This window comes from Saprolegnia diclina, assembly GCF_000281045.1.
Source record: "Saprolegnia diclina VS20 unplaced genomic scaffold supercont1.159, whole genome shotgun sequence".
Classification (NCBI taxonomy): Eukaryota; Oomycota; class Saprolegniomycetes; order Saprolegniales; family Saprolegniaceae; genus Saprolegnia; species Saprolegnia diclina.
The window spans coordinates 27882-41948 of record NW_008246226.1 but is presented as its reverse complement, the minus strand read 5'-3'; the positions used below and the strand labels follow the sequence as shown (position 1 = coordinate 41948).

General features: G+C 55.2%; 6 protein-coding genes across 6 annotated transcripts; 2 read left to right on the top strand and 4 right to left on the bottom strand.

Annotated features, from left to right (window-relative positions):
* Nucleotides 1-296: 296 nt before the first annotated feature.
* On the top strand, nt 297-2297 carry SDRG_16884 (hypothetical protein). The gene is made up of 4 exons (XM_008623108.1): nt 297-428; nt 476-1291; nt 1352-1658; nt 1700-2297. The coding sequence occupies exons 1-4, from the start codon at nt 300-302 to the stop codon at nt 2161-2163; spliced, it is 1716 nt and encodes a 571-aa protein (XP_008621330.1). The 5' UTR covers nt 297-299; the 3' UTR covers nt 2164-2297.
* SDRG_16883 (hypothetical protein) lies at nt 2243-4181 on the bottom strand. Its single transcript, XM_008623107.1, has 4 exons — nt 4051-4181; nt 3184-3996; nt 2821-3124; nt 2243-2770 (listed from the first exon to the last, which is right to left on the bottom strand). The coding sequence occupies exons 1-4, from the start codon at nt 4168-4170 to the stop codon at nt 2346-2348; spliced, it is 1662 nt and encodes a 553-aa protein (XP_008621329.1). The 5' UTR covers nt 4171-4181; the 3' UTR covers nt 2243-2345.
* Nucleotides 4182-4730: 549 nt separating this feature from the next.
* Nucleotides 4731-6582, bottom strand: SDRG_16882 (hypothetical protein; the record flags this gene model as incomplete). The annotated part of the gene is made up of 4 exons (XM_008623106.1): nt 4731-5196; nt 5243-5537; nt 5594-6421; nt 6463-6582. The coding sequence occupies 4 exons, from the start codon at nt 6580-6582 to the stop codon at nt 4772-4774; spliced, it is 1668 nt and encodes a 555-aa protein (XP_008621328.1). The 3' UTR covers nt 4731-4771.
* Nucleotides 6583-7020: 438 nt separating this feature from the next.
* Nucleotides 7021-8924, bottom strand: SDRG_16881 (hypothetical protein). Its single transcript, XM_008623105.1, has 4 exons — nt 8761-8924; nt 7904-8710; nt 7548-7857; nt 7021-7496 (listed from the first exon to the last, which is right to left on the bottom strand). Exons 1-4 carry the CDS (start codon nt 8899-8901, stop codon nt 7075-7077), a joined length of 1680 nt encoding a protein of 559 aa, XP_008621327.1. The 5' UTR covers nt 8902-8924; the 3' UTR covers nt 7021-7074.
* Nucleotides 8925-9577: 653 nt separating this feature from the next.
* On the top strand, nt 9578-11488 carry SDRG_16880 (hypothetical protein). Its single transcript, XM_008623104.1, has 4 exons — nt 9578-9708; nt 9761-10594; nt 10657-10969; nt 11021-11488. Exons 1-4 carry the CDS (start codon nt 9583-9585, stop codon nt 11431-11433), a joined length of 1686 nt encoding a protein of 561 aa, XP_008621326.1. The 5' UTR covers nt 9578-9582; the 3' UTR covers nt 11434-11488.
* A 122-nt stretch (nt 11489-11610) lies between these two features.
* Nucleotides 11611-13619, bottom strand: SDRG_16879 (hypothetical protein). The gene is made up of 4 exons (XM_008623103.1): nt 13479-13619; nt 12614-13429; nt 12251-12557; nt 11611-12204 (listed from the first exon to the last, which is right to left on the bottom strand). Exons 1-4 carry the CDS (start codon nt 13605-13607, stop codon nt 11750-11752), a joined length of 1707 nt encoding a protein of 568 aa, XP_008621325.1. The 5' UTR covers nt 13608-13619; the 3' UTR covers nt 11611-11749.
* Nucleotides 13620-14067: the final 448 nt, after the last annotated feature.

Here is a 14067-nt window from a genome sequence, read left to right as displayed (position 1 = left end):
AGGCGATGTTTGGAGGACAGCCAAGAGCATCTCCACCCAGAGCATAAGCTTGATTTCTGAACTTGGGGCAGCGAGGCACGGAGCAGCGGAACGAAAAAAGGAGGAAGGCGAGGAGACAAACGAGCAAGCCAGAACGGAACCAATGCGAAGGTGAGAGATTATGAGCCCCGTCGAATGCGATGGTACAAGCCGCTCTACTCGCCGCAACCTGACCAATACATGTAGGCGTTGCCTTCAACTTCTGTGCCCAACTTTAACACACGAAAACGGTTTCCAAACTCAAAACTGGCACATCCGCGATGGCCAAGGTGGCTGATATGCAAAGTGCCGCCCGAGCCGTCGCTGCGCGGCGACAGCAGTTCGACGTGCGCTGGAGCAGACTCCCATTACTTCTGAGCGCGATCATGTTTCTCAACCTCGTGGCGATGGTACCCCCATTCTAGTCGCCAAATCTCTTGTCATTTCTCAGTGCTAGCCAATGAAAGCCTACGTGACCGAGTTCTTGCCGTGGACGTATGTGCCACCACCGGCGCCACTCGCCTCGACCAACTTTACGTTCTTCAACGCGTCGACACTGGAGCTTCTTCAGAGACTATACAACCGGAGTACGCTGCCTCCGCACGTCACATACCATGAAGACGCGGCGGGGTACGTGCTTCGAAAAACGATCAACCCGCGCATCACGAGTCTCGATGCGTGTGCCTCTGAAGTCCTTCCGGGCCTGCCCGGTGCGATTTTCTATGGCCCGTCCTTTTCGCGACTAATTTGTGCGATGGCCATGGCTGACAACGGGACTGCGTGGAACGGCAGTGGGGATTGTATCTACCTGACCTTCTTTACGCAGCCATGGATCTACCAGTGTCTTTGGCTCACGAGCGGCGACGACCTTGCACTCAACGCTTCGGCGCCCGGTTATACGCTCACGTACGCAGCTCGTCCGTATCCACTGGCGTGGTGGTGTCCCACCAAGTTTGCTTACCGAACTCTAACGACATTCTACATTGCGCACCTGGTCTGGACGCGCTACTACGTTCAATGCGTCGCGCTCGCAACGTCACTGGCCGTCACCGGACACCGACCGCTGGATGTCAAAAACTCTGCTTCAATCTGGCGCTACGAGGTTGTGCTGGGGGACCCAACGGCGATGGTGCTGACTGACCCTCTTGTCGCCTTCTTGCTTTGTGTCGACATTGTCGCGAGCTACGACACGCTAACGTTCGCTGTCCTTCGAGCGACCCAGAGCGCCGACGTCTATGTCATGTTGATTGCATTCTTGTACCTTTCATGCACCGTATGTCCAATTCCTACTGTCCAAATAGTCATGACAAAGTTGTCGAAATGAATTTGGTAGGTCTGGCTGCCGTACTTGGCCGTCTCGACGACGACGCTTCTCGTGAAGCGTTACCACAAGGAGCGCTCGTTTGCACAAATTGACCCCACGGCACTAGCGATTGCGACAGCGATTCTCGGCCCGGCGCTCACGTGGTGCATGGGCAACGTCAGCTTTTTCTTGCAGTTCTACCAGTACCTCGGCCGGGTCGCGGTGCCAACGTCGGACCAACATACCAAGTTTGAGTCAGCGCCAGACGTCATTGTGTATTTGGTTTCGCTTGCGTCGCTGCCATTAATGTATGGTTTTGGCCGTGCACGCTGGCAAGGTACGTGATGTGCTACGGATATGTTGAAAGCGTGCTTATAGGGGACGATGTAGGCTCCACCCGCCGGACGCTGCTGCGATATTCTAGCTTTCAGAACAATCCATGGAAGAATCGCGCTCTCTTGGCACTCGTCCAGTGCCTTGAAGGCAGAAGCAAGACATCGGGCGACATGATGGAGCGCGGCGGGTCCGTCTACGCTCTTTTTGAGGCCAATCGGCAGTTTGAGAGATGTCCCGCGATTAGCTTTCGCGCGACCGACTGCTTTGTCTTGTGCCATCAGGACGGTATGCTGAGGGAGCGTTTGCGGCTCACGCTCTTGTCGACGCTCGATCGGCACGAACGGGATGCGTCACTGGCCGTTCCAAGTACCGTTGAACTGTCCGACTACTGCGTCAATACCCTCCATGTCGCTACAAGGATGGAGAACGATATGACTTCCAGCGCAGGTCCTCGCTTGTCACATGCTGTGAGCCTCTCGTCCCAGCCCTCGGCGTGGTGCCTCTAGTCCTGTGCGCAATTTACTACCGTATGACACCTGCCACAATTCCTGCTACGTCCGGCTGCCACGTAAAAACTTCCAAAATTGATACAATGGATCATTCAAATTTGAAAGGAAATGCAAAGTCATGTCATCCTGAGTCATCCTAGTGTTGAAATTGCATGCAAAGAGCGTCGTCATGATGTGCGCTAAAGACACCATACACTCGGCTGTCGGGGTCGTTGCAGGCGCGGGTGAGCGCACAGGGCCGACGGCAGCACGAGGACGTTCACCGAGTACGTGGACGCATCGGGTGCGTCATGGATGGCCACATCTGGCTCGAGAACCAATCGATCCAAGTCGTCGACGAGGCTGAGGCGCAAACGCTCTTCTAAGACGCCATCGCAAAAACAATGGACGTAGCAGTCGGAGCCGCGGAAACTAATCGTGGGCGATCGCTTGTAGCGCGGTGCGAGCTCAAAGAGGCGGTGCATGGTGCCGCCAATGGCCGGTACATTTGCAGGGAGGTGGCGCTGGAGGATATGCAGTGTCGATAGCACCAAGCGGGTTTTGATGTTGTTGAAATGAAAGCTGCTGTACAGATGGAGGTCGCGCGGCGTCGTGCGCGGTCTCCCTGCCAAAACATGACAAAATGCAAGCAAACACAATATACGAGACACGTACGGAGGAGAGCGTGCGTGAAACCAAAGACGACAGGTAGTGATGCGAGCATGAGTGAGTACAGGGTGGACGGAATGCTGCCGTCAAATCGGTCGCGCTTCAGAGCTGTTGGTACCACAAGGTCAAACAAGGCGTGAAACAGCGCGAGAATGAATTCGACATTGCCGACCATCCACGTAACCAGCGGACCATAGATTGTCGCAGCAATGGCCACGAGGGTAGGGTCCACCTCTGCAAAGAGATGTTCTTTCTTGTGGCGCTTCAAGTACGTATTCACGCCGCATAGCGCGGCGTAGGCAAACCAAACCTACCGTGTTTTCCATTCAGCCAAGGGATCGAGCCACGAATAACAGGACATGTAGGTACCGTTCGGGAGAGGTAGAGACAGCCGAGAAGCATGGCAGTTATCTCGTGGGCCTGGCTCGCACGCATGATGGCGACGGCTACAATGTCGACGCTGAGCCAGCAGTCGAGGGCAAAAATCCCTGCAATCGCTGGGTTCAAAAGAATCAAGGCCGTGGGGTCACCCCAAATGACTTCGTAGCGCCAATGTTTGTTGCAGACGCGCTTGTGACCGTGAGATCGCAAAAGCGACTCGAGGTCCAAGCAGTGGCGATAGTACTTTGCATACAGGAGGTACAACGTCACGAGCGAGATACCAACGCGAAAGGCCAGTTTGCACCAGAGCCACGCAGTCGCGGCATATGCTGCAATCGCCATCGAGATGGTGAGCCGATGTGCGTGCGCTACGTCGTCGGCCGTGATCCAGACGCACTGGTGGCCAATGTACAAGCCAAAGTACGTGTTGTACACACACGTGCCCCGGTTCTGCCACGCAAGAAGGTGAAAGCTCGAGGCGTTGGCCGCCGCGAGATCGCAGAGCAGCAATCGAATGGACGTGGTGTAGTAGATGACACCGGGCTTGCCGAGAAGAAAGGCCGAGACGCAGTCATCGCGTGCGATCGCCGCGTGCGTGGCCATATCCAGATCCACGCGCACGAGCTCGACACCGGCCGCGGCGTCGTTGAAGTAGATGCAATTGGGTGGGAGCGTCGAGATGTTGTATTTGGCTTGGTATTGCAACAGTGTCGACGCGTTAAACTCAGTAAAATTGCTGGACGCGGGCGCCTGCGTTTCGCGCATCCACGGCAGGTGCTCCGAGAGGTACGCCTTCATCGGCTAATACAAGTCGTCGAGGCATTAGCGTGCGCCGGCACAGAAATGGACTGGTACCATGAGTGAAATGTTCAAGAGAATACCCATGCTCACGAAAAAGGCAAACGCGTTGCGGTGGACCACATGGCGCGGTGCCCCTGGCAGAAGGGGCCCGACAGCAATCTTGGCCGACGGCATTGTGGACGAGTGTGCTTGAAATAGACCGCAATCAAAATGAAACAGGTGGCGGCTTTCGGACAAACCAAAACTATACGCATGGCGGCGCTCGAAAGATATTGTTTAAAAACATAATTCTACGAGTGTACGAGAACACTTTAAACGGACATTGGTTCTGGCTGGTATACGACGTCATTCATCAATCGACGTTTAACCCTCCCGCGCCGGGAGTCTGATGATCGGACTGTCATGGTTTCATTGTATCATACGTTAAAGTAGTTTAACGCATGGTTTAACGTCGCTACCTTCATCTCTGAATTTCTCAGCCTTGAAACCTCTACCGACCGAACGGCATAGTGTGTTGTGACCTCCAATGTGTTCTCTATCGACAAGCCAAATTGGAGCGAAACTTTTTTCAGGCTCGGTTTGGCGAAGCAAGCGCGCTTGGCGGTGGCGTGGGTGGTCAAGTGCCTGTGAAAATGCATATAATTATGCGTTTTCATAGGTAAAAGAAATCACCGACATGTGTGTTTTGACGCCACATGCATCCAGGGATGTACCCAGTTGTCTGCAATAGCTGTGCTATTTTTATTCAGACAGTAAAAATCTAAAAGCCAGACAATTACAAACACCAGACCGTCGGCGCGGATGGGAGACGGAGTGTCGGCGTAGGCTGCTTTTCCGAAGGCATTTGCAGCTGGTTGAACGCAAAGGGCGATGCGTCTCTAGCGTCCGAAATCGCCACGGCAGGCTCGTGTAAAATGCGGTCGAGGCAGCTCAGAAGCCCAAGTCGCAGCTTTTCCTTGAACGCGTCGCCTTCATAACAATAGACAAAGCAGTCGGTGCTTCGAAAGCTAATCGTCGGGCACAGCTTGTAGCGCGGGTTGATCTCAAAGAGACGGTACATGGTGCCCCCAAAAGAGGCCACGCCGGGGGGCACGCGCCCCTCGAGCACTTGCATGGCCGCAAAAAGCACCCGCGTTCTGATGTTGTTGAACTTGAAGCTGCTGAATGACGTCATATCGCGATGGATGGTCGGCGCCTTGCCTAGGCATCGGCACTTCACCACACATACTCGTGAAAGAGTACGTACGCACAAGCCCCATCCCAAAACCGTAGAGCACAGGCATGATGGCCAAAATCAGCGTGTACAACGTCGACGCCAGACAGCCGTCAAAACGAACGTACACGAGCGCCGATGGCACCGTGAGCTCGAAGAGAAAGTGAAACACCACAAGAGCAAACCCAACGTTGCCGACAGTCCAGGCGACCATGGGACCGTACAAGGTCGCGGCGATCGCGACCAGCGTCGGGTCGACATCGACAAAGGTGTGCTCGGTCTTGAGGCGCTTGAGGCGCTTGTCCGTGAGCGCACAGCGCCGCGTAGGCTAACCAGACCTAGTCTCGTCGTTAAACACAACATTTACTCAAAACACGAGTGTACCGTGCGCGAGAGATAAAGAAAACCCAATAACATAACCGGGATGTCTTCGCTCTGGCTTGCACGCATGATGGCGAGCGTGACGACGTCGACGCTGAGCCAGAAGTCGATGGCGAAGATGGTCGCGATGCTTGGGTCCATAAGGATCATCGCTGTCGGGTCACCCCAAATCACTTCGTAGTGCCACAACGCTTTGGTATCCGGTCGGTGCCCGCGTTCGGCCAAGAGACGTTCGAGCGCGAGTACGTGCCGGTAGTATTTGGTCCACATGAGCCGGAGCGAAATCAATGTCATGACCAAGCGAAACACGAACTTGACCCAAAGCCACGGTATCGACGCGTACGCCCCGGTGGCCGCGGTGATGGTCACCTCGTTTCCCCGCATTGGTATTGGCGTCAGCGCGTTTCCGGCCGTGATCCAGACGCACTGATGGCCAATGTAGAGGCTAAAATAGGTGTTGTAGACACACGTGCCACGGTTGTGCCAGGCCGTGATGTTGACAAACGACGCATTCTGGGCCGCGAGGTCGCAGAGCAAATCGCGGATCGAGTCGGGGTAGTAGAGAACGCCAGGTTTCCCGAGCAGAAATGCGTTCTGGCAGTCGTCCGCCCCCACGGGTGTGTGCGACGCTATATTGAGTACTTCACGCACGAGCTGTACGCTGTGGGCGTTGTCGTTGATGAACGCCGTGCCTGCGGGCAACGTCTGCGCATTGTACGCGGCTTGAAATACCACAAGCGTCGAGGTATTGAACTCGGTAAAGTTGGTCGACGCTGGCACTTGTTGCAGGCGCGTCCACGGCAGATCCTCCGAGAGGTACGCCTTGATGGGCTAGTACAGCGATGACTTTGACATGTGCAAAGGGATTTTACCATGAGCGCAATGTTGAGCAGAATGCCCATGCTAACCCCAAAGGCAAAGCGATTGCGCCGCACCACGTGGCGGGGTTGCGGTGCGTAGCCTGCACCGACAAAGACCTTGATGGGTGGCATCGTACCGTCTCGTTTCAAAAAAGAAAGTACACATGTCCTCCAATTATAGCTAAGACGGCTTAAGCCTTATCCGGATATCGGTTAATCTCTCGTCACTATGAGGCAATGAGGGATTCCTTGCAGCGGTGCCAGGCAAGACAGAGAAATCAAGCAAGACGCGTGGGCTCGAAAGTTGTTGTGAGGGCCTCGGGCAAGTCAAATATTTGATGTTACTGGTACTCTGGTACTAACTAAAGGCTAATCGATCGAACAGAATCGTTGAAAATATGCATCACCTGATGGGACGTCTCGTATTCACACAATGTGGTGGGTGGGTCCACCCCACTGGGTCGACCTTGCCTCAGCATAGTCGCTGCCACGCACGGAGCTTTCAAGATCCTGTGTTGAAACTTTGGTGTCCATTCCAAAGAGGATCGAAAACTAAGTTCAGATAGGACTTATTACGAAACGTCATTCTCTTCAACATTGAGTCAACCAATGTTGACCATGAAATTAAAGACACCACGCACTTGGGGTTAACGGGCAGCGCAAAAGCGGCATTTTCTGCTTCTCACTGGTTGGCAGCTGAATCGTGTGGACTGTATACAGCGACGGCTGGTCGCTCGTCGCGATCACTACGTTTGGTGCGTTCCCATTCCGGTCTAGACCGACGAGAAGGCTCAGGCGAAGGATCTCGACCAGCTTGCCATTGCAGTAGCAGTGCACAAAACAGTCGGGTCCGCGAAAGCGCGTCGTGGGATACTGTTTGTAGCGTGCATTCGAGTCGAAGAGCGCGTAGATCGAGCCGCCGACCGACGGAATGCCCGCCCGGTAGTCGCGGGTCCAGTGGTGCAGCGCAGCAAACACAAGACGCGTCTTGAAGCCGTTGTAGAGAAAGCTGCTATAGCGCGCCGGGTCCACCGTGGGCGGCTGACCTAATACGGTAGTAGTGCGTGAACGACATTTCTTGTACAGTGACGTATTACGACGACGTAGGAGCGGCCGAGTAAAGCCATACATGATCGGCATCGACGCCAGCATGATGGTATACACGAGCGACGACAAGCAGCCCTCAAACTCCTGGCCTTTGGCTGCCAATGGCACGATGGCTTCAAAGAAGAATTGAAAAGTTTGCAGAAGAAACGCGACGTTGCCAGAGGCCCACGACGCAGCCGGGCCATAGCACGTAGCGCCAATCGCGACAAGCGTCAAGTCGACTTCGGCGAACAAATGCTCTTTGTGCGAGCGCTTGAGCACGAACGAGGTGAGGCCCATCGCAGCATACGCAAACCAAACCTAATCACGACGCTTAGCCACAAAACATGTAGCGATCGAGGTGTACGGTCCGCGAGAGGTACAGAAACGCCGTCAACATGACGACAATATCGTCGTTCTGACTGGCGCGAACAATCACGACTGTGACGACGTCGACGCTGAGCCAATAGTCGATGACAAAGGCCAGTGCAATTTCCGGATGCAGCAAGACAAATGCGGTGGGATCCCCCCAGAGCACCTCGTAACTCCAGTCGCCATCGGGCATATTGGTTAAGTGCCCGCGCGTCGCGAACGCATGCTCGAGCGCGTAGCAATGAATGTAGTAGTCGGTCCAGACCACATGTAGAATGCGCAGCGTCACCAGAATCCGAAAGACAAACTTGAACCAGCGCCATGCATACGTCGTGTACATGACCAGAGCGCTCACGACGACAAGCGTGCTTGGTTGGGCCGGGTCAAACTCGAGCCAGACACATTGGTGGCCCAAGTTGATGGTGAAATACATGTCGTAGGCGCACAGACCTTTGTTGTGCCACTGCGCCGGTACCACGCGGTCGGTTGCGCCGAGTGCGCACAGGAGAGTGCGGACAGACGACGTAAAGTAGATCACGCCAGGCATACCGAGAAGAAACGAGCCAACGCAGTCCTCGACAGCGACGGGAACGTGTTGATTGAGGTCCAAAGCGAGCCGCACAACTTGGACATCGCTCGACGCATCGTTAAAGTACGTGCTCGTGTTGGGAAGTCGGTCGAAGGCGTACTCGGCTTGGTATCTCGCAAGAATCGCCGTGTTGAAGCTCGAGTAGTTGGGAAAGACCGGACGCTCAATGAGAGGCCCCCACGGTACGTCTTCCGAGAGGTAGGCTTTCATCGGCTACAACCCACGGCGACTGAGACGAATGGAAGTGAGAGGGATTCGGATACCATGCATAGCACGTTGAGAAGACAGATGAGGCTGACGCTCAGAATGAACGCGTTGCGGCGTACTGGGTACGGCCCTCGCCGAACATCGCCGTTCGCAGGACCCGGAGGCACGGGGCCCGACAAGACCTTGGCCGTGGTCATGCGACCGTTTTCTCAAGCCGGCAAAACGGCGACAGCGAAGAGTCGTAGAAAAGACGTGTCTCGTGTTGATTCCAAAATGAAGTTACTTCGACAGCGAATCGTGTTCGATCGTGCATCCTCTCGTGCTCCGGCGCCTGCTAGCCGGGCACCTATGGACTGGCTCACCAGCAGCAGCTCGTTGACGACTGCACAAAGTTGAAACGCGCTGTTCGAACAAGGCTGCTCGGTGATCCCGGTATTTGGTTGGAACAAACGATCAGGCAAATCAGAAATAGAACGGCCCATGGTGGGCCCGCTGGACAAAAATGCAAGTAAAATCAATGCGGTAACGCGGTATTTGTAGCTAGTCTTCTGGCCTGCGGGTTGGATCTTCCAGTGCGCGGGGCTATGCTGCAACCGTCTATTATGCGTGCACGAGGATTAGGTTGCTGCCTGACTAGAGCGACCTCGACGCTAGCGTCTCCTCCGCAGGTTGGCGAATCTTGCAACACATGCCGCGGTGATGATGCGGTTGCATGTCGTACGCGTTGCGGGCACTGGATCCTGCAAAATAATTTTTTGACGAGACCCGAGTCTTTTTATCCGTCAGCAACTTCATCGCAGCTGCGTTCGCTCGTTTCATGCACCGGGCGTTACAACAGGCAAAATCCCTAAATAAGCAAAAGCATTTGCGTTGTGAGCATGCCTGTCTCTCGTGTCCACGTCGTGCCCGGCCCCTCGAACGCAGCTCCCCCACTCTTTGCCGTCGGCCGCAACTACTTTGCCTTTGGCGTCAGCATCATCATGCTCCTCAACATCGCCAGCATGGTGCCAACTCTTCATCGTCTTCCGTCTCCAAACTCACTGTCGCATGCGGTAGCCCATGAAGGCGTATCTCTCCGAGCACCCGCCGTGGGCAGCACAGCCCCCGCCACCAACGTATGCTAACGACTCGGACTTCAACATAAAGACGCTGGCTCATATGCAAGCGGCGTACAACGCCTCGACGCTACCGGCGACAGCTCACTTTTTCGACGACAGCGCGCACAACACCCAAGTGATGCGCTATGTCCTCATCCTGCTCCACAGTCCCATTCTGGTAAACGATTGCCGCGACCGATTTCTTGTTGGTCTGCCGAGCGTCCTCTTCTACGGCGCTGGCATCCGCAGTGTTCTCTGTGCCTTTGCCGCCGCCAATCACTCGTCGCCCAGTGATGGGACGTGGGACCGCCGCGGTGCGTGCATGTACATTACGTATTTTTCAATGGCCATCGGGCATCAGTGCGTCTGGCTTCGCGCCGGGAACGAGCTCGACGGCAGCAGCACCAGTAGCCATGACACATACACTCTGGTGGCGGCCCATACTGTGTACACGTATTACGCGTTCCACTCGCTCAAGTTTGTCTACCGCATTGGCATCTCACTGCTGACGCTCCACCTCATGTGGACCAATTTCTATGTGCACTGTCGGCAGGTTGAGACGCTACTGCGTCGACGTGGTCACCGAGCCAATCTCTGCGCTCAGAGTCATTGGCGCTATGAAGTGCTCTACGGCGATCCGACCGCGATCATCCTCATGCACCCCGGCGTCGCCACGGCCTTCTTCGTGGACTGTTGGCTCAGCGCCGAGGTTATCTCTCTTGTCATACCCCGCGCGTCGCAAAGTGCCGATGTCGACGTGATGCTCCTCGCGTTCATGTATCTCTCTCGGACCGTACGTACCATGGGTTGCGGCATGAGATATCATTTTTCTGATTTCCATCTGATTCTGCGTAGGTCTGGTTTGCTTACGCTACCGTGTGTTTGACTGCGAGTTATCTCAAGCGACATCACAAGGAGCACCTGTTTTACGAAGTAGACCCGACCATTATCGCGGTGGCGACGACCTTCTATGGTCCTGCTGTCACATGGGCGATGGGCCATATGGGGCCTCTTCTGGCAGCGTACCACTACCTCTTTGAGTTTACCCTTTCGGCGTCGAGAAGAGAGTACGTCGTTGAAGGATCTGTCCCGTCCATGCTCTATTCAATCAGTATTGGGTTCATTCCGCTCGTCTATGGCTTTGTGGGCGCGTTGTGCCGCCGCCACCGTACACCTTGCAACAATCTGTTTCGTCTCAGTGCTTATATAGTTAAAATAGGATCTCGGCGCGTACTCTCGAGCGTCGCGTCCTTGTACGGCAGCTTTCGCTACAACGGTATCAAGACCCAAGCGATGTTCACCGTGCTCCAGTGGATGCACCCTGACAAGAAGATGACGGTTCCGGAGACCGGTGGCACGGTCTATGGCCTCTTTCGTCGAAACGCGCGCTACAAACGGTCGCCAACGATTAGTTTTCGGAGCGCCGACTGCTTTGTCTACTGCTACAAGGACAATGTGCTCGTCGAGCGCATTCGCTTGACCCTACTGGAGAGCCTCGACTGCAATGAATCAACACCAACACTGGCCATTCGGAATACCAAGACCGCCCCGCAGTACTCGTTCAACCAGCTCGTGGATGTGGCACCACCAGCCATCGTACGCGCCCCAAAACCCTCCGAGTGGTGTCTCTAGGCTGTCATTATGGACTCGTCAAACCAACAAATTCTCGTGTTTCTACTGTTGGAGACGGAGCGACTGGCGTCCCCCGGAACACTCTGCAATGTGCAGGCGAATCGACGCGCAAACGTCAATCGTCGACACGGTCCCATGAGTTGAGGTAACTAGTCGGTCATGTTTAAACGGTAAAAATGGAGCCACTGCAGATATTCGATTTCGGAGGTGTAGGGTATTATATTACGAAGGTATGACGTGGCGCGCTCTTGCCAAGCTGGGTTGCACACAGGGAGATCAACCAAGGCAGCGAGAGGCGCACTTACACCGCAACTTATTAGAGGCACCACGGAGAAGGTTGTGGCGAAAGGTGAATGGCATGCGAGACGCCAGGACCATTGCTGCTCTGCTCGACGGTTGACGTTTCCAATGTCGCGACTTCCAGTGTGTTGACGCAGTATAAGGATGGAACGGCGCTGCTTGGAACAGCGAGCAAAGCATCGCCTTTGTGTCGATCGAGCGTCGACAAGAGCGTGAGCCGCAAGCGCTCCCTGAGAATGCCGTCTCGATAGCACAAGACAAAGCAGTCGGTCGCGCGGAAGCTGATGCCGGGGCACCTCTCGTACTGCCGATTGGCTTCAAAAAGGGCGTAGACAGATCCGCCGCGCTCGGCCATCGAGTGCGGGGATCGAAATTGCGGATCAATGCACCCCACAAACGCCAAGAGAGCTCGGTTCTTCCACGGATTGTAGCGAAAGCTGGCGTACGCTGCCGATGGCGTTATCATGGCCCCTACATGCATGCGTCATAGTGACGTAGCAGTAAACTACAGACGTACGGCGCCAGCGTGCGCGACCAAAACCATAAACTAGTGGCAACGACGCGAGCGAGACAAAATAAACGGCGACATCGGGCACAGCTTCAAACTTGGCGTCTTGGTCCGACGTTGGGACCACAGCGCGACCGAGGTACTGGTACAACTGCAAGAGGATAGAGACGTTGCCCATGCACCACGTGAGCGCCGGCCCATACATCGCTGTTTCAATGGCCAGCGCCGTCGGGTCGATTTGAGCAAACGTGTGTTCCTTGTGGTACCGCTTCACGACGAGCGTCGTCGTCGCGACGGCCAAGTACGGCACCCAGACCTACAATATCCATTTTCATTTACTGACCATCTTGACAGTAAAAGCGGGGGACGTACGGTGCGAGAGAGGTACAGAAATGCAATCAACATGACATAAATGTCTGCGCTCTGCGAGGCTCGAAGCACAGCGAACGTCAATGTGTCGTAGCTCGCGCCAATGTCGACACAAAGCAAGAAGGCGACAAGAGGGTCTGTTAGCACCATCGCCGTGGGGTCCCCCAGCACAACCTCATAGCGCCAGAGAGAAGCCGAGTTTTTGACCTCAAACGGTCGGTGTCCCATGACGGCCAATGAAGATGCGAGCGCGGTGCAGTGTACGTAGTAGCGCGTCCAGACAAGTCGCGCGATATACACGGTTGTGATCGCCCGGTAAACAAACTTGGCGGAGCACCATAGTGCCATCGGGTACGGACGGGCTGCGTACGTGAGCGTATACCCGGGCGCCGAAGCGTTGAGTGCAAGGTCGTCGCCGCCCGTGAGCCAAAGACATTGGTAGATCCACGGCTGCGCAAAGAACGTTTGGTCCATACAGCTACCACGGCCGTCCCACGCAGTGCCATTTTCGGTCATGGCCATCGCACAAATTAGTCGCGAAAAGGACGGGCCATAGAAGATCGCGCCGGGCAGGCCCGGAATGACTTCAGAGGCACACGCATCGAGACTCGTGATGCGCGGTTTGATCGTTTTTCGGAGCACGTACCCCGTTGCGTCTTCATGGTATGTCGCATGCAGAGGCAGCGTACTCCGGTTGTATAGTCTTTGAAGAAGCTCCAGTGTCGACGCGTTGAAGAGCGTAAAGTTGGTCGAGGCGAGTGGTGCCGGCGGTGGCATGTACGTCCACGGCAAGAACTCGGTCACGTAAGCTTTCAATGGCTAGAACAATTGTATGAAAGGGTGTTCGCGGCCCAAGTGTGGTGAGTACCATGGCTACGAGGTTGAGTAGCATGATCAGGCTCAGGAGAAAGGGAGCTCGGCTCCAGCACACGGCATACTGCTGTCTCTGCGCAGCGACTGCTAGGATAGCGGCTTGCGTGTCAGCCACCTTGGCCATCGCACATGTGCCAATTTAGATCACTGAAAACCGCCGTGGTTGCTTGGTCGTTGTGGAACGAGCAGAGCCGTTTGGCGCTTTGATCTGAAGACGACTCGACCGCGCACGGAATCCCACTTTTCAAGTTGAAGCATGAACCGGTTCACTTGAGCGGGAACACCAAGTAAGCCAATTGTCCCAAACAAGTTGTCCTTCAACTCGCAGCGATATCGCCCGATGGTTGAGAGGATATAATAGACTGACCACCGTTCATTGCGTTGCGGGATCGAGGGGCTAGCTTGTGAAGAACGTTGGCGACGCCTCATGAACCAGCGCCACGTCAAAGTAGTAGTAGTGTAGCAATCGAGCAGCTCGTCGACGACCGCGAGTGCTTCAACGACGAGCGCCGTAGGGCATATAACATGGTGTTGGCCTGGTGGTGGGCGCGAGCTTTGGCTGCGATCTCGGCGCGCGTCAGCTT

What these genes read in the sequence shown, in the direction of transcription:
- SDRG_16884 (XM_008623108.1), top strand. Translation starts at nt 300, where the DNA reads ATGGCCAAGGTGGCTGATATGCAAAGTGCCGCCCGAGCCGTCGCTGCG. An exon ending in TCTTGTACCTTTCATGCACC is followed by an intron (nt 1,292 to 1,351) that starts GTATGTCCAATT and finishes TGAATTTGGTAG; the next exon opens with GTCTGGCTGCCGTACTTGGC. An exon ending in TGGCCGTGCACGCTGGCAAG is followed by an intron (nt 1,659 to 1,699) that starts GTACGTGATGTG and finishes GCGTGCTTATAG; the next exon opens with GGGACGATGTAGGCTCCACC.
- SDRG_16883 (XM_008623107.1), bottom strand. Translation starts at nt 4,170, where the DNA reads ATGCCGTCGGCCAAGATTGCTGTCGGGCCCCTTCTGCCAGGGGCACCG. An exon ending in TCTTGAACATTTCACTCATG is followed by an intron (nt 3,997 to 4,050) that starts GTACCAGTCCAT and finishes GACTTGTATTAG; the next exon opens with CCGATGAAGGCGTACCTCTC. An exon ending in GTCTCTACCTCTCCCGAACG is followed by an intron (nt 3,125 to 3,183) that starts GTACCTACATGT and finishes AAAACACGGTAG; the next exon opens with GTTTGGTTTGCCTACGCCGC.
- SDRG_16881 (XM_008623105.1), bottom strand. Translation starts at nt 8,901, where the DNA reads ATGACCACGGCCAAGGTCTTGTCGGGCCCCGTGCCTCCGGGTCCTGCG. An exon ending in TTCTCAACGTGCTATGCATG is followed by an intron (nt 8,711 to 8,760) that starts GTATCCGAATCC and finishes CGTGGGTTGTAG; the next exon opens with CCGATGAAAGCCTACCTCTC. An exon ending in TCGGCCGCTCCTACGTCGTC is followed by an intron (nt 7,497 to 7,547) that starts GTAATACGTCAC and finishes CTACCGTATTAG; the next exon opens with GTCAGCCGCCCACGGTGGAC.
- SDRG_16880 (XM_008623104.1), top strand. Translation starts at nt 9,583, where the DNA reads ATGCCTGTCTCTCGTGTCCACGTCGTGCCCGGCCCCTCGAACGCAGCT. An exon ending in TCATGTATCTCTCTCGGACC is followed by an intron (nt 10,595 to 10,656) that starts GTACGTACCATG and finishes GATTCTGCGTAG; the next exon opens with GTCTGGTTTGCTTACGCTAC. An exon ending in CGCGTTGTGCCGCCGCCACC is followed by an intron (nt 10,970 to 11,020) that starts GTACACCTTGCA and finishes TAGTTAAAATAG; the next exon opens with GATCTCGGCGCGTACTCTCG.
- SDRG_16879 (XM_008623103.1), bottom strand. Translation starts at nt 13,607, where the DNA reads ATGGCCAAGGTGGCTGACACGCAAGCCGCTATCCTAGCAGTCGCTGCG. An exon ending in TTCTGTACCTCTCTCGCACC is followed by an intron (nt 12,558 to 12,613) that starts GTACGTCCCCCG and finishes TGGATATTGTAG; the next exon opens with GTCTGGGTGCCGTACTTGGC. An exon ending in TGGTCGCGCACGCTGGCGCC is followed by an intron (nt 12,205 to 12,250) that starts GTACGTCTGTAG and finishes GCATGCATGTAG; the next exon opens with GGGCCATGATAACGCCATCG.